This window comes from Rhizopus microsporus (assembly GCF_002708625.1).
Source record: "Rhizopus microsporus ATCC 52813 unplaced genomic scaffold scaffold_10, whole genome shotgun sequence".
NCBI classification, from domain to species: Eukaryota; Fungi; Mucoromycota; class Mucoromycetes; order Mucorales; family Rhizopodaceae; genus Rhizopus; species Rhizopus microsporus.
The window spans coordinates 349,319-366,297 of record NW_019671925.1 but is presented as its reverse complement, the minus strand read 5'-3'; the positions used below and the strand labels follow the sequence as shown (position 1 = coordinate 366,297).

General features: G+C 38.1%; 6 protein-coding genes across 6 annotated transcripts; 3 read left to right on the top strand and 3 right to left on the bottom strand.

The window, feature by feature from the left end:
• Positions 1 to 6: 6 nt before the first annotated feature.
• Positions 7 to 1,219, top strand: RHIMIDRAFT_244150 (uncharacterized protein; the record flags this gene model as incomplete). Its single annotated transcript, XM_023610029.1, has 6 exons — positions 7 to 222; positions 267 to 302; positions 354 to 527; positions 588 to 812; positions 889 to 1,085; positions 1,138 to 1,219. 6 exons carry the CDS (start codon positions 7 to 9, stop codon positions 1,217 to 1,219), a joined length of 930 nt encoding a protein of 309 aa, XP_023465373.1.
• Positions 1,220 to 1,574: 355 nt separating this feature from the next.
• Positions 1,575 to 2,200, bottom strand: RHIMIDRAFT_238334 (histone 2; the record flags this gene model as incomplete). Its single annotated transcript, XM_023608941.1, has 4 exons — positions 1,575 to 1,880; positions 1,931 to 2,014; positions 2,063 to 2,070; positions 2,179 to 2,200. The coding sequence occupies 4 exons, from the start codon at positions 2,198 to 2,200 to the stop codon at positions 1,575 to 1,577; spliced, it is 420 nt and encodes a 139-aa protein (XP_023465372.1).
• Positions 2,201 to 2,288: 88 nt separating this feature from the next.
• RHIMIDRAFT_244149 (myosin 1) lies at positions 2,289 to 6,677 on the top strand (the record flags this gene model as incomplete). The annotated part of the gene is made up of 14 exons (XM_023610028.1): positions 2,289 to 2,297; positions 2,354 to 2,533; positions 2,584 to 2,685; positions 2,745 to 2,827; positions 2,880 to 3,063; positions 3,117 to 3,194; positions 3,237 to 3,425; positions 3,475 to 4,584; positions 4,633 to 4,812; positions 4,863 to 5,261; positions 5,327 to 5,705; positions 5,755 to 6,072; positions 6,125 to 6,558; positions 6,612 to 6,677. 14 exons carry the CDS (start codon positions 2,289 to 2,291, stop codon positions 6,675 to 6,677), a joined length of 3,711 nt encoding a protein of 1,236 aa, XP_023465371.1.
• A 70-nt stretch (positions 6,678 to 6,747) lies between these two features.
• RHIMIDRAFT_238332 (uncharacterized protein) lies at positions 6,748 to 7,510 on the bottom strand (the record flags this gene model as incomplete). The annotated part of the gene is made up of 4 exons (XM_023608940.1): positions 6,748 to 6,834; positions 6,891 to 6,978; positions 7,033 to 7,387; positions 7,456 to 7,510. The coding sequence occupies 4 exons, from the start codon at positions 7,508 to 7,510 to the stop codon at positions 6,748 to 6,750; spliced, it is 585 nt and encodes a 194-aa protein (XP_023465370.1).
• A 1,860-nt stretch (positions 7,511 to 9,370) lies between these two features.
• RHIMIDRAFT_285170 (Mnt1 protein) lies at positions 9,371 to 10,437 on the bottom strand (the record flags this gene model as incomplete). The annotated part of the gene is made up of 3 exons (XM_023613246.1): positions 9,371 to 9,861; positions 9,919 to 10,058; positions 10,121 to 10,437. The coding sequence occupies 3 exons, from the start codon at positions 10,435 to 10,437 to the stop codon at positions 9,371 to 9,373; spliced, it is 948 nt and encodes a 315-aa protein (XP_023465369.1).
• A 3,865-nt stretch (positions 10,438 to 14,302) lies between these two features.
• Positions 14,303 to 16,972, top strand: RHIMIDRAFT_244146 (uncharacterized protein; the record flags this gene model as incomplete). Its single annotated transcript, XM_023610027.1, has 3 exons — positions 14,303 to 14,461; positions 14,533 to 16,852; positions 16,908 to 16,972. The coding sequence occupies 3 exons, from the start codon at positions 14,303 to 14,305 to the stop codon at positions 16,970 to 16,972; spliced, it is 2,544 nt and encodes an 847-aa protein (XP_023465368.1).
• Between the last annotated feature and the right edge of the window lie 7 nt (positions 16,973 to 16,979).

Here is a 16,979-nt window from a genome sequence, read left to right as displayed (position 1 = left end):
ATAATTATGGGACGTAGAAAGATTAGAATTGAACCTATCAGAGATGATCGTAACAGACAAGTGACTTTTCTCAAGAGAAAGCAAGGTTTGATGAAGAAGGCATATGAGCTTAGCGTGCTTTGTAACTGTGAAGTTGCCTTGATCATCTTTAATAATCAAAACAACAAGCTTGTTCAATATGCAAGTACTGATATAGACAAGGTGTTGATGCGATATACAGAGGTATGTAATGAATACTATCATGGGTTATTATTTACACTTTACAGTTTGATGAACCTTATGAAAGCAAGAATAATGACGACGTAAGTTCCGTTTTATCTTTTCGGCCATTATTTTCTAATTTGTATATATAGTTTAAAGACAAGGATGATGAAGATGAGGATGATGGTGCCTCTGTTCATGAGCGTGAAACTAACAAACACATACCAAGTCCTGTTCAGACTGAAGATAGTCTTGAATTATCAAACGATTTAAAAATGTCCCAAAAGCAGACATCAAGAAATAGCTCACATGGTGATTTATATACCGTAAGTATACACATAAAGAAACCGACAAATAAATAGAAATTAACATCTTTTTATATGTAGACCTCTTCCCAAGCCGCTTCATCTCTTCTTCAGCATTCTTACCCTTCACCTCCACCACCTGTTACTACTCAAATTGATGATCCATACTTTACCTACAGAGCTGATACTCAACAAGCTCAGTATAGCGAACGATATAATTTGATAGAAAAACGACCACATCTTCGAGTACAAATACCAAATGAATCCAAGTCACTTGATCCAACCACGGATAAGCAAGCACTACCGGTAACTATATAAAAAAGCAAGATATTTATAGTAATTCAAATGGAGACTAACCGAGAGATGATATTTTTTTTATTAGGCTTTGAACAAAAATAACAATTCATCTCGATTCGCACAAAACCTTCCTTCTCCTTCGACATTCTATCCTGAATTCTACAAACAAGGCGAACTACTCAGTCCACTTAACTTTTCTAATACACCTTCTTCTGCTTATAATACCTTTCAATGGCCAACAAGTGCCAAAGAATACCGACCTTCTCCATTAAGTAATTTTACGTAAGTAACAAGAGGTATATATTAAGCCATGAAACTAATGTCAATTGCTTAGTTTTTCAGAAAAGCGATCACTACCGACATATGATGATTCTTCATCCAAAAGACAAAAACTAGAAGCACCAACTATTTTGTAGGATCTCTTTCATTTGTGTACATTTGCATTTTTTCTTTCTTTTTTAATATCATTAAAACTAGCTTTAATACCGATTCTCCCTTTTTTAATTATGAAAGAATACATTTAAAGAGTGACAGACAGCGCGCAGTAGATAACAAAAAAAAAGACGATGGCCTCGGATCAACCCTTATCATGTGAAACAAATGGCATTAACCCGGGTTATTTATAAGCTTCTTCTACAAAATACAGTACTGCTTTTAATTGAATTATACAATGGTTTTATATATCTGTGTGTGCGTTTGCGTGTGTGTGTATGAGTGTGTGTGTGTCTTGGCTGTAAGTGTGTATTTATTATAAAATTACCAAAAAATTTTTTACATTTTCTTTCCAGTTTTTGTATTTCCAATAAGAGATTTATGAATATGAGGAAGGACACCACCACCTGCAATAGTGGCCTTTATAAGAGCGTCAAGTTCTTCATCTCCACGAATGGCCAATTGTAAATGTCTAGGTGTGATTCTCTTTACTTTAAGATCCTTTGTGGCGTTTCCTGCTAATTCAAGTACTTCAGCTGTAAGATATTCAAGAATAGCTGCTGTATATACTGCGGCTTTAGCTCCAACGCGTGAATGGTTATGTCCTTTTGCTTTCAAATAACGATGAATACGACCTACAGGAAACTAATACAACCTTAGTTTGCAAGTATACACATTTTTGTTGCCTTTTTTACTTGAAGTCCAGAACGAGCAGACTGGGACAAGGTAGGAACTCTGTCTCTACGGTCACCCTTCTTATTGTCAGATACACTATCAGCCTACTATTTGCTTAGTATTTCTATTTTTCTTGTTCTTTCTTGTTTTACCATTGATTCTTTTTTTAAAAAAAGTTGAAAAGTGAGAAAGAAAGAGAGGATACGCGAAAATCTAATCGGGAGTTTAATAAAAGAAAATTTTCATTGGAGGAATTCTATTTGGTTACTAAATAGGGTTGATGATATCATTTTACACTTCTTTTCTTTTTTTCCTTATTTCTTTATTCATAATTTGTGTGTGTATACTTGTTTATAGAAAGGAACCAAAGAAAAAAACATGGCAAAGGTATTAATTAAATAAAAAACACTTGACCTTATCTTCTCATTTACTTTTTACTATAGAAACTACTAGGGAAAAAGACGGGAGAAAAGATAAAGGCTAATCGTCCTGCAAGGGCAGATTGGAAGGAAGGCGTCAAGAAGAAACAAGTTGGTGTTTCTGATATGACCTTGCTTACAAAAATAACAAACGAAGCAATTAATGAAAATTTACAAAAGAGATGGCAAAATGCCGAGATTTATGTAAGTTCTGTTCTCTATATTACAACAACGACAACTAATATGATAAATAGACCTATATTGGCCATGTGTTGATCAGTGTAAACCCTTTTAGAGACTTGGGTATCTATACAGACGACGTTTTGAATAGCTATAAAGGAAAGAATCTCCTAGAGGTAGATAAAAATACAATCTCGTGCTTAAAGTAGTGGACCTGATTATTTACTATATTTAGATGCCCCCTCATGTTTTCGCTATTGCTGAATCTGCCTATCACCATATGAATAGCTATAAAGAAAACCAATGTATCATCATTAGGTAAATTATACTAGATTATATCAGAAGCGATATCTGATGAAAAAGATACTAGTGGTGAATCAGGTGCGGGAAAAACAGAAGCTGCCAAGAGAATTATGCAATATATCGCCGCTGTCTCCGGAGATGGTCATAATTCTTCTATTAAAGAAATTAAGGAAATGGTTTTGGCTACAAATCCATTGTTGGAAAGTTTTGGTTGCGCAAAGACATTAAGAAATGATAATTCTAGTCGTCATGTAAGCTTACTCAAAAAAATAAGAAAAAGGAATGTCTTCAGTAACAAAAGTAGGGTAAATATTTAGAAATTCAATTTAATACTCAAGGTGAACCAGTGGGTGCGATCATTACAAATTATTTACTGGAAAAGGTATATGAATAGATAAAGAGAACAAATCTAACTTTGATGTAGAACCGTGTTGTTGGTCAAATAGAAAATGAAAGAAACTTTCATATATTTTATCAGTTAACCAAAGCAGCTCCCTCTGACTATCAACAAACATTTGGTATTCAGGGACCTGAAAGTTTCCTTTACACCAGCAAGAGTAACTGCTTGGATGTTCCTGGTATCGATGATGTCCAGGATTTTCAAGCCACTTTGGTAAATCGATCTTATACAATACATAGTAGATGTGACTAATAGCTTATAGAATGCAATGAGCATCATTGGATTACAAAAAGAAGAACAAGATGGGATATTCAAGATCTTAGCTATCATCCTTTGGTTGGGTAATGTTGTTTTCGTAGAGGATGATAATGGAAATGCAGCTATCTCAGATATGGATGTGGCAAACTTTATTGCTTATTTGATGGAAGTAGATAGTGAAGCATTGGCAAAGGCCTTAACGAGTCGTGTCATGGAAACACAAAGAGGGGGTAGAAGAGGAAGTGTATACGAGGTACCATTGAACATTGTACAAGCGACAGCTGTTCGTGATGCACTCTCCAAAGCCTTATACGAGAGATTGTTCGAGTGGATCGTTACTCGTGTCAACGTGTCATTGCAAGCAAGAAGCGCTCATCAGTATACTATTGGAGTCTTGGATATTTACGGTTTTGAAATTTTTGAAGAAAACAGCTTTGAACAAATGTGTATCAACTACGTCAACGAAAAGTTACAGCAAATCTTTATTGAACTCACATTAAAAGCTGAACAAGAGGAATATGTGCGTGAACAGATTCAGTGGACACCCATCAAGTTCTTCAACAATAAAATTGTGTGTGATCTGATTGAAGAAAAGCGACCACCAGGAATTTTTGCTGCCCTGAACGATGCCTGTGCAACTGCTCATGCTGATTCTGGTGCAGCCGATAACTCATTTGTTCAACGTCTTGGCTTTTTATCATCCAATCCACACTTTGAATCCAGAGGATCCAAGTTCTTAATTCGTCATTATGCTGGTGATGTGCTTTACAATGTGGAAGGAATGACCGATAAAAACAAGGATTCACTTTTGAAGGACTTGTTGAACTTGGCTACCGGATCCACTGATCAGTTCATCTCACATACGCTCTTCCCCGAACGCATCGATCCTAACTCAAAGAAGAGGCCTCCAACAGCAGGCGACAAGATTAAACTTTCATGTAATACCCTGGTCACCAAATTGATGCAATGTCACCCAAGTTATATTCGTACGATCAAGCCAAATGACAACCGTAGCTCATCAGAGTACGATGATAAACGAGTTCTTCATCAGATTCAGTATCTCGGTCTATGTGAAAATATTCGAGTGAGAAGAGCTGGTTTTGCGTATAGAACTGTAAGTTGAACTAGTTTCAAAAGATAACACTAACTTTTTCATAAAAAGACCTTCGAAAAGTTTGTGGAGCGATTTTACTTGTTATGTCCGACAACAGGTTATGCAGGCGAATACATTTGGAATAGAGACGCTAGAAGCGGCTGTTTAGAAATCTTGAAGCACAACAATATTCCTGCTGAAGAATGGCAGTTGGGTACAACTAAGGTGTTCATTAGACATCCAGAAACTGTATGTAGTGACACGTACATAAAAGAACAGATTCATAACCATAATTCTAGATTTTTGCTCTGGAGAACCTTCGTGATAAGTATTGGCACAACATGGCTACACGTATTCAGCGTGCTTGGAGAGCCTACGTACGATACAAGATTGAGTGTGCAAAGAAGATTCAACGTTTCTGGAGACAGAACAAGTATAATATCGGATATCTTCAAATGAGAGAATATGGTCATCAGATTTTAGGTGGACAGAAAGAGAGACGTCGATATTCCCTTGTCAGCATGAGACGATTCACTGGAGATTACCTCGATATTCAGTCAGGCTCAGGATTATCCACCATGATCAGAGATGCAATTGCTTTCAAGCCAAATGAACAAGTTGTCTTTAGTATGCGAGGCAACACGCTTGTGCCAAGAGCAATGCGATCAAGTGTTCCCAGTCCTAGAACAATTGTCCTTGTAGGTTTAGAAATAATCTACTTTTAAAAGAACAAAAATAGGATTTACACCACTTTCTTATGTAGACAAATCAAAACCTGCATGTCATCATCGCAACAAAGAACGGAAAGGTGCTGTCTATGGTTGATGAAAAGATTGTGTCCTTAAACGTGATCAACAGCATCAGTGTGTCTACCCTTCAGGACGACTGGGTGATTTTACATATTGACTCCTCTCCTGACGGAGATCTTATTTTACAATGTGCCTTCAAGACAGAATTGTTGGCTCATATATGTCAACAGACAGGAGGACGTGTAAAAGTATCTGTACTTGCCCAAATTCCATACAAGAAAAAGGGCGGAAAGTCTGTCACGATGAAATTTGTCAAGGACGAGTCTGCTAAAGGAGATGGTGTTTACAAGAGTCATGTTGTTAAGATATGCTCTGGTGAACCGCCTTCAAGCCGTAAGTATATAAAGAAATATCAGTATGTCTTATTGACCCCCATCAATAGAATCTGCTCCTCCTTGTGCTGTTAAACAAACAACCACAAAGAAAGCAGTCACTGCACCCAAGAAGATAAACAACACACCTAGACCAGCTGCTCATCATCCTATTGCAGCAAATACGAGCAGCATTCGTTCTGCACCCCCACCACCACCTCCTCCTACTGCTTCAGTTGCAGCCCCTGCTCCTCCCGCACCTCCCGCACCCCCTACTACACCCAGTTTACCTCAATACAAAGCCATATATCCCTTCAAATCAGAAGAACAAGGAGAGATTGCTTTTGAAAAGGGCGATCTATTGGAAATAGTAGAAAAAGATGAAAATGGTAAGCGCTTAAAAAACTACCTACTATAGTAGCTTATCAATTTCGTTCTTAGGTTGGTGGTTGGCTAAAAAAGATGGCATCGAAGGTTGGGTTCCAAGCAATTATCTCGAAGAATACGTTGCACCTAAAGCCGCTTCTCCTCCCCCACCACCACCAGCAAGACGGGCAGCACCTCTTCCACCTAAGGCAATTAATAACAACAACAATACAGTATCGACGCCTGCGCCCATACCAAGCACAAATGGTGTTCCTGCTTGGAAAGCAGAATTGGAAGCGCGTAAAGCAAACGCGCCTGTGCCCGCGACTAGACGCGCGCCTCCTGCACCTGGACCAAAACCTGCTGTTCCCGTTAAACCTAGCACTATGAATAAGCCTGTTGTCCCAGCACGTCCAGGCGGCGTGCCCACTCCCGCACCACGCGCTCCTCCTCGTCCTGGAGCTGCAGGAGCCGCGCCTTCTAGTGCTGCTGCTTCTTTAGCTGATGCTGTAGGTCGATTCATGTACATTAATATACATCTTACTAATTTTATATTCAATAGCTTCGTGCACGTAGAAATCAAGCAACAGCAACTCATCATGATGAAGACGATGATGATGATTGGTAGATACAAAACAATAAAATGACTATTTAATTTATTTATGCGTAAAAATTTACTCTACATACTATTGTTGCTGTTATCGCGCCTGTTGCTTTAACTCTTCTATCTCCTTTTTTAGCTCTTGAAGCTCTTTTTCTTTTTGAATAACTTTGTTTGTAGACGTCTTTCATACACAGGATATGAGAAAAGACGTTATTTTTCTTTTTTCCTTTTTCTTACCTTTAAGGCTCTCATGGATTCGCTGTAAATAGTGTTGTAATGATTGAGAACAAGTTCAGGGGACAAAGCAGGCGCCAGTAGATCGTTGCTTTTTAATAGTGTTAAATGCTTATGCTCACACCTTGTATGATTTTTTTATTACCTTGCTGAATAGACAAAGGGAACATTAGACATGAAGCGTCTAAATTCCAAAGTGCTTCCACACATGTTTGCAATTTCCAGTGGTAGTTTAGCAGCGTAGTTTCTCATATCCCAGAATGCAAACTCATAGGTGTGCGTTGCTTTATCGAGTAATGATGAGGAAATGATAGCCATACATCCATGTTTAATATATTCAGAAAATGACTTCATCCACAGCTGATCCCTTACAGAAAGTTCTACATCAGTCTGCCTCCTAAACTTGAAATAACCCACACATGTTGAAAGATCGATTTGTTTGATGCAGCTACCATACATATCGTACGGGATATCCTTTACAATTTCATATCCATGAATGACTAGATCATATAGTTTGGTTAATATGAGCCAGATACTAAATATAAAAGCGTATTGTTAAAAGTATTACTTATAAAGTCTTCTCTATGTTCATAAGCCTGATCTGTATTGTCATCATTAGCCATGGTTACTCTTGAAGACAATGTTCCTGAGAGGTACCCTTCCTATATTTATACATATATATGTGTGTATATATGTGTATGTGTCAAATAGTCTGTCGGTTGATTAAACAGAGATAATTACAATATCAGTTTGTGAATTTGCACATTCGTACAGTAATGAGGATAAAAGTGTTCCATTTATGCGAACTGTGTATGCCATACAAAAGAAGACTAATTAAACAAGAATAAATTTAAAAAGCCTATAGGTGCGGAGTCCGTAAACCAAAGTCACCCTAACCTGTTTAAACAGTCAGGAGAAACTGAAAAACATCCTTATAGGGACGAAGAGACAAAGGTCTAAACGATGCGATCAATGGTGAAACGGTTTTTTTTATTCCTCTCGCCTGTATCTGGAAATCTCACTGAGAGCGAATGTTTCGTAGGATAGAGTCCTCCTCCTGCTAAAGTGCTATGGCAAATTCGAATAGATGACTAGGCACATTGCTATGTTTGAATGATGTAGACTAGTTTTTCGCTCTATATGTTTTATTTTGCGAATATATTTTATGTAATTTAAAACTAAAACATCAATGTGATATCAGAACTATAAAGTAATCAAAGAAACATAAAGCCCAAATTCTTTCTATTACATTGCATGTTAGTTCAAGACGAAGATGATGTGTTTAATGCAACATGTGTATTATTTTACAAGAATAAATGCTGTCAGCATCTAGTGAATTGTATTATATGACGCATCATCAGCTACTGCAGGCTATAGATACCATGAATCAGCCTTAAGGGCTTAATATAAAGTATTATGTTAATATTTAAGATGACTTTGGCTTAAGTATGAAATATATATATATTGATAATATTACATCAAATGGTGTAATCTTCTTTAACATAAACGTAGAAATACGACAAAAGGATGGGATTTCTACAGGAGATCAGCCTCTAGTGTTTCAAATACGTATATACAGATATTTTGATAGAGATGCAGAATCACAACCTTTTATTGTAAGTTAAATGATCAACAGGAGAAAGTGAGTTTTAGTGTTCGGTTCTTGCGAACACAGTAAAGATTATATATTGCTTTAGTATGTTCTCTAGATGCCAGATGTTCATATAAAGCACTCAATTTTCTCGACGATATCGCTGGATTAGTTGACGTAGTGTAGTTCGAATTTCTTGACGCATGCTGAGTCCATATGCCTTTCTCCATTTTTGTAGTAAGACTCTCAATAGTCGTAAGATTTTTGTATTTTGTCAGTCCAGAGGCCACGCAATGGATCTCCAGGATGTAAAATTCTACCACAAATGTCATCCAATGACGTGTATATCATCTGACAAACGCCGGTGCTGGATGTTTTCTATATAATTAACAGCGAAAATTCTGCTAATTGCTCTTGTAAGGATATTCTTCACGGTAAAATAGTAAAGACTGGAATAGCTCCCGAATGCAACGAAGGTATATCTCATGATTGCTGGGGGCTCTTGAGTATCCCTAGGCTCCAGGTAACCTGAGAGTGCCTTGAAAGCTGTAAGATACTAACATCAGATCACCTCTGAAGTCTGCTGAGTGCTTCCCTACAAGTGATCCTAGTTTAGGTGGTATTCTTCCTAAGGAGTCCGCTAAAGGTTTAGCCTGTTGCTATCAATTTCAATTACTGATGGTTGTTTTACATCCAATAAGTCATTTAATCGTTATATTGTAAAATTTCATGTGTTATTAAATACTTGCTAACTGAAATTTTACTATGCACATGAGCTCCTTTTTTTACACGAGGACTCTTTTTTTCTATTTACATGTGCTCTTATTTTATTAATTCAAATTTGCCTATTATGGCCAATATTTAATACTCTTTCATAACGTCATTGTATTTATTAATTCAGGGCATTATCATATACAGAACGACATGATATACCATCTGTATAGTCCAGACTCTTTTCAGGGTCACATGAACATTTGGCAGCATATTCAGGCTTTGATGGACAATGAGTATAAGCCGTATGTCTATAACCAATATCATCAAAAAAGTGAATTTCATCCTTTCGAAGCATTAATGAAGCAGCAATCGAATGTACAGGCGCATCACCCCATCTTTCGTAAAAGAAGCCTCCTGCTCGATCAAGATAACCAAATAGTTTTAGATAGTCGTTCGATCTCCATAAATCAAGTGACGCAATTTCAAAGTTTGTCCAAAAATGACAGCCGTTATAAGATTGTCCATCATCATCCGTAACGAACTTGGCGAGTGAGTCTTTCTTTGATGGCCAATGTGATACCACTTCAGGGTATTCTTTTTTAAAATTCATGACTGTTTGCCATAGCGAAGGTACTGTCTGAATAAACTCTCTAAATGCAATATTAAATCCTAATAAGATATCTTAGCATACACAGACACACATGTTTTATTATGTTCTTTCTTTACCATATTTCTTGTTGTTGTCTCTCATAAACTTGAATACGTCATAATCAATATCACAATAATAGTCTACATCAGGTTCAATACGCCAGTAATAATCAAATTCATCTAGTAATGGATGTCTAAAGAAGAAGCCGCTTTGAAATCTATGTAATACTGACTTTAGCATAATCCTCTTCCTGATTGAATTCGATATGATATAAAATACCTGCACATATGTCTATAAGATTCACTGCTTGCATAAGGTATCTGTTGCTTTGCTAGCTCTTCTCTGCACTCAGCAGCATAAGTAGTGTTGATAAAGGATGGATAGCCCCACATATGACCATCAACTTTACCATATCTTGTTGTGGCTTTAGTTAAAGCCGTTGTTGTCTCAATAAACTCGGGCGTAAAGTCAGCATCGTTTAAAAAGATGTAAGGGTAGTTGAACTTGCTATTAAAGCGCTGCTCGACTTGTTTGATTGTAGATGTTATTCCAGCTAGTTCTTCATTACGTACCAACACCACAAAACATGCTCTCATTTTGTCATTACTACTATGAGTACTATGTTCTACTGCTTTAGTGATCCCGGACTGAGGTCGTTCTTTATAGACAGAATATAGTGTTTGGAAGGAGAAAAATACAAGTATGACTCCACATACTGTAAAGATATATGGCACCAATCTTGTATATTTCATCTTTAGCAGAGAAAAAAAAAAAAAGGATGATCTATTTTTAAACCCATAAAATTAAGGCGCAATGCAAAATGGCAGATGTGTTTTAGTCTGACGTTAATTTTATAAAGTCGTTTACGTAAAAAGACGACAAAGAAAAATATGTTTGAATAAAACGAATCATGTCAAAAGAGAGAGAGATAATGAGTATATGTAGAAAAAGAGAGAAAAAGTATGCTAGTATTAGAGCATACATCCTAATATTAGTTTTACTTGACACCAAGGTGCATTCTGGAGAGAGTAGCGATAACTATCCAGGATTGTTTAAACAAAAAGGAACGGAGGACTGAGAACCCAGAGCGTCAGAAGAAACTATTGGGGAACGTTCCAGATACACGCCAGAGAGCAAAGAAGGCGAGACAAGCGAGTCAGAGCAAGGACCATGAGGACAGGCTAGTTTTGATTGGTGAATCTTTGAACACTCAGAGGGACATTTGATAACTGCTGCAAAGAAGCAACAAAAGGACTCAATTAATGTGAGTTTTTATACTTTCAAATAGGAGCAATCTACTTCATGATCATTCAAGAATATATATTACCAAATATAACTACATGTTCTGATTTCATGGAAGAACCGAATAAAGAATTTAAACTTTTACAAAGAGACTAAAGAGGGTTATTCTAATATTAAGTTAATTTCAACTCCAAGACAGCCCACCTGTTAATAATACTGTCAAATGGGATAGTGAGCCATATTCTTTTTGTATTTGCTATTACTCTGATAACGTTACAACGGTTTCAATACGACATCTCAATTTGGAAATACAGTATCTCCATGGATGTCAAGTCTGATACTACGAAAATATTCTTGGCGACGATGAATTTACATTTCGTACAGGATGAATTTTGTTCTCACCACTGGGTGCATTTATTTTCGACCACAGGCGAATTTACTTTCCGGAAAGAGTGTATAACTAAAGTTCATAAACACATTAAGGATGGATCGCATTAAAAGGTGTATAGCTAAATGCTATGTAATATTATTTCGGAAAAGAACCGCCGATCAGAAGATGACAGAAAGCAGAGTTTTGTAATTGACGTAATTTGAGTCCATTATGGGTATAATGATAAAATATCTTATTTCTTGTAGAACAACTCCCATTTTTCTTTATTCCCATAATCAATTCAACAATAGACTTTGGAAGCTCCTTTTTACTACTCTTATATAACAGTTATATCAAACAAAGCATAAAGACAGGAGAGAAACAAAAAGAGATGTCACAACTTGCATTACATGATGATACACAGTAGTAATACCTGGAGTAACGACTTATGCAAAATAAATGGAATGTTGGGAATATTCTTGGTCACTATGAGTGGCATACATACATAAGCATGAAGAGGAGTATAAAGATACCATCTAAAGATGGGGCTCCCCTGACAGAACTGTAAATTGTAGATCTAACTAAAATTATGGTTGTTCATGTGACCTGACTTGCTGCTTTCCCGACTGTAGGTTATCAAAATAAACTTTAAAGGAGAACATCATTCTTTTAATAGAACATCCCTGTCTGGTTACACTTATTACAACATATGGATTTAGCCGGCGCCATTTGTCATGAATAACAACTTACTCTGAAAGTACATTTGTATACGGTGCGGCTGGAAAATTTTGTCTGTTTTGAAAAGATAAATGGCGGTTTTCTAAAACAAATGGCTCTAACTCGAAAATGATTGATTCCTGTCTAGACCACACGCCATCAGTTGCTCAAATACGCATTGCCGTCTCTGTATGCCTGACCCTACACAGTCGGGGTTACTAATGCTTCGTTCACTCGAAAAATAAAGCAATATTTCCTTCAAGTTGTTTTTTTTTCTTCATACATAACAAGAAGTGAAAAAAAAAAAAAATGAAATTGAGCGCTACATTTTAGTTAAAGCAGCTTTGTTTCAGCCGACATTTCGACCATGATTGACATGAAGCGTACAACTGTGAAAGCTGCTACCAATAGAGTGGCTTCCACTGGCACAGCTTTGGCAGAAAAGAACACAGGCAGACTCTCTGCCTTCGACGAGTACACTTGAAGGCAATTGGAACGGGTAATCAGAAGAGATCTGTTCCAAACGATTGACACCCTTAGAAGCAAACTCTGTCTAGTGGACAAAGCTGTTTGTCGCTCCACTATGAAGAAATGGATAAGGCAGTTGGACTTCAAGAACCATTCTCCAGCAAGCAAACCCAAGTTGACTGAGAAGCAAAAGAAAAAACGTCTTGACTGGGCCAAAAGTCATGTTCACTGAACCGATGATCACTGGAGACAAGTGATCTGGTCTGACGAATCAAGTTTTTTGAGTGTTTGGCAATGATGGTAAGCCAAAAGCCTTGAGGAAACAAGGTGAACGTTACGAGAGCCGCCACCTTTTGATGACTGTTAAGTTTGGTAGAGGAAGCGTGATGATTTGGTCTTGCTTTTGGGCTGGGGGAATATGGCCCGTTAATTTTTATTGACAGCAATATGAACCAAGATTTGTATGTCGACTGTTTGTTGCAAAATCTTCTCACCTGGTACAATGAATTGCCTAGTTCTGAAGACCAAAAGTACATCTTCCAGGAGGATAATGCGCCTTGTCATACAGACTAGCTATTCGCTTGTGCTCTTTTGTTTTTAGAAAAGAATTCATGGTTTTTCCCCCCCCCCCAATCTGAAAAAGAATATACTGATAGCCCTGTAAAGTCTCAAATGTATGTCCACTATTTGCAAATAATGCTAAAGCAAAAGCGTATCTCTGAGAGACTAGATGACAGTGTGAAAAGCAAAGTTCTAGATCTGGTAGGAATGATGCATATACAACCACAACAAAGCGGTTACAAAAAAACTATCAGTACATCATTAGAAAAGCTTCAACTTTTACCTTTTCGAAAAATGAAGTTTGCAAGCAAACTCTTTTTTGAACAGAATGATCAAAAGTTGGTGTGTAGCTTAAAAGCAAAGTTTGGTCATGATACTATCCTGATTTTTAGAGACTGATACGCGCCTAATATCAAGTATCACGAACCAACAAGAAGTATGAGGCTCATAAGTATGCTAAAGAAGAATCGTTTTTCTATCTATTTGATCAATGAATACAAGACATCTTCATATTATCTAACATGTGAAAACGAACTAGAAACTTTCAAAACCGTGCCCAGCCTTCACCCTTTCCAAAGAAACAAGAATTCAAACATAGTATGTCATGGCTTATTGGGATACTTCAAAGAATAAGACATTAAATTGATTCCTGATAACCAATGCAGTACTAGATGCAAGAACCTTTCTTGTCTTAAGCAACAAACCGCAGAAATAAAAAGAAGACTCTGGAACCGCGATCAAGCAGCCGTATTAAACATTCTCAAGCTCTTAAATAGTTTGAGAGAGACTAAAAAACGCCCATGCCTTTTCACTAAATATCCTACAAACTAATTATCTTTTGAAATAATGCGAAAAAAAAATTGTCGGTCAGAGCTATCGCTTTGGCCATTTAATACAGGTATTACATGGAGACGACATTGTAAAGAACCGTTTTTGCATAAAAAATAGAGAAAACTATTTCAAAGCCACTAAAGCCAAAATGTTACTAGCATTTTTATTGCTCTTTTTTTTTGGACATGCTGCACTTTAGGCCCATTTATGTGAGATGTCTAAACTCAAGGTCATTTTCTGTTTCTCTACCGTTAAGGAAAAGGGTTTCGAAAATGAAACTAAGCGAACTTGTCCAAAAGGGCGACTTATCAGCCAAATCACTTGATAAAAAGGAAATATCAACAGGCTCTATTGTACTTGATACCGTCCGAGAGTATACGAAAAAATATCCATTATGTGTCTTGCTTGTTCAAGTAGGAGATTTTTATGAGGTGAGCTTTTATAAAAAAAAAAAGGGAAGAGAGAGGGCAGTGCGTATTATTGTCTCTAAACGTTAAATAAGCTGTATGAGTCGCATGCTACTCGATATGCTCCTCAACTTGACTTAAAGTTGACAAGAAAGGCCATCACAGCAAATACTGTTGTTGATTTTGCTGGATTTCCTTTACGATCTTTGGATAGATATCTTGATATCCTTGTCAATCGCCTACAATGCCGAGTCGCACTTTGTGAACAACTGGGGGCCGCTTCTAGAGACGACCGTTCAATTATGGGGATGCATCGGCGCATCACTCGTATCATCACGCCTGGTACTGTTATCGAAGAAAGATTTTTAGAAGCCAATCAGTACAACTATCTATTATCCATCTTTCCTTCTACTCAAGACAAACTTGGATTGGCGTGGGTTGATATATCGGTTGGAGAATTTGTCATGCAAGAAACGACACAAGATGCACTCAAGGATGACCTTGCGAGAATTAGACCCAGAGAAGTAGTTTTACCTGAATCTCTAAAGCCTTCTGACGAGGTGTTACAGCAGGGCCTGTTTGATCTTGATGTATATGATCCAGTGACGAGACTGCTAGTGAGCGACCCAAGCATCACAGTGAGCTATCAAATGGACGATCACTTTAACGCATCTGCTGGCTTTAAAGCCTTTCAGGCATTGTTTACCAAGTTTGCAGAGATATCTGATTTTGGACAGCTTGAACTGGGAGCAGCGATGGCACTGATGGCCTATGTTAGTGAAACGCATGTTGACAAGACGATTAAATGGCAGATGCCAACGCGGTTCAGTATACACGACACGGTACGAATAGACAGCGCAGCTATGAGTTCACTCGAACTTGTCAAGACGCTACAAGGAAGGAGAAATGATAGCCTGCTGAGTATTCTCGACTGTACCTGCACTAGCGCAGGATCACGTCTGCTCAATCGCTGGATTTCTTCTCCATTGACGAACGTGAATGAGATCAAAAAGAGGCTTGATGTGGTAGAATATTTTTCACAAGATTCCTTTTTGCTGCAGGATGTGCGTCACTTGCTTCGACAAAGTACAGATGCCCAACGAGCACTTCAGCGACTTGCTCTGAAGCGAGGACAACATTCGGATGTATTTGAAGTATGGTCTGCACTGGACATAATAAAAAATATCACAGGGAAATTAAAGAATGCAGAAACACCTGCTCTGCGAGAGCTAGTAGAATCTATGGATCCACATATGACTATATCACAGCACATTCAGGACGCATTTGATTATGAAAAAATTCAGTCAAAGGAAATTAAGGAATATGGCTTTGTCAACCATGCGTTTCATCCAGAACTAGCCCAGCTTCACAATGAAATAATCGAATTGGAGCAGCAACGTGCCAATCTTCAGAACGACCTTCGTGAGTTGTGCGGCAACTCGGTCACTTTGCAATCAGATGGGCTGTTTAGGCATATTGTGGAAGTAAGCACGCGGCAGTCAGCTCATCTCCTTCAGCGATTTCCACAAGCCCAATTGGTAAGCAGCACTAAAAGCAAGAACAGGTATCAAATCGAGGCCTGGTCAGATATTTCGATACGACTGAGCACAATTCAATCGCGAATTATTGAAATTGAAAACCAAGTGTTTGATCAGGTGGTTGATAGACTTTTAGACCACAGCACAACTATCCTACACAGCTGCAGGATACTGGCCCAACTCGATGTCTTGACCTCATTTTCTCACCTTGCTCTTGAGCGACAATATGTGCGGCCCCGAGTGACCAAGACAAGTCGCACGATGATCATTGGCGGTAGACACCCCGTGGTCGAAGCTAACCTGGCAAAGAAAGGTATCTCGTTTGTAGCAAATGACTGCATCCTAGATCGTGATGAGCGTATCTGGCTCTTGACAGGGCCAAACATGGGTGGTAAGAGTACTTTCTTGCGGCAATACGCCATCATTGTCCTCATGGCGCACATCGGATGCTTTGTCCCGGCGGACCGTGCATGGATTGGCGTGACCGACAGAATCTTTAGCAGAGTAGGTGCCGCCGACAATCTTGCGCAAAACCAGTCGACGTTCATGGTGGAGATGAGTGAAGTGTCAACAATCCTGAAGCTTGCAACAGAAAAATCAACCGTCATTATGGACGAGGTTGGCAGAGGCACGTCAACAGTAGAAGGTTTTTCACTGGCACTCGGCATTCTAGATTATCTGCATAACTCAATCAAGTGCCGAACACTGTATGCAACACACTATCATGAGCTGGCCGATGCCGTCAAAGAATATGAGCACATCAAGTGTTACATGACCAACATAGAAGAAGACCATTTGGGCCGTTTTCGGTTTGTGCACAAGGTGCAGCCTGGAGTCTGTCGTCAGTCGCACGGTTTGAAAGTAGCCCAACTGGCAGGTAAATAGTGACGATATAAAAAAAAATAAAAACGCAGTCTTACTTTTCTACTTAGGACTTCCTGCAGCAGTGATAGACAAGGCCAAAACAGTGTGGAGTCAAATGGAAACACGATCATAAAGTCATT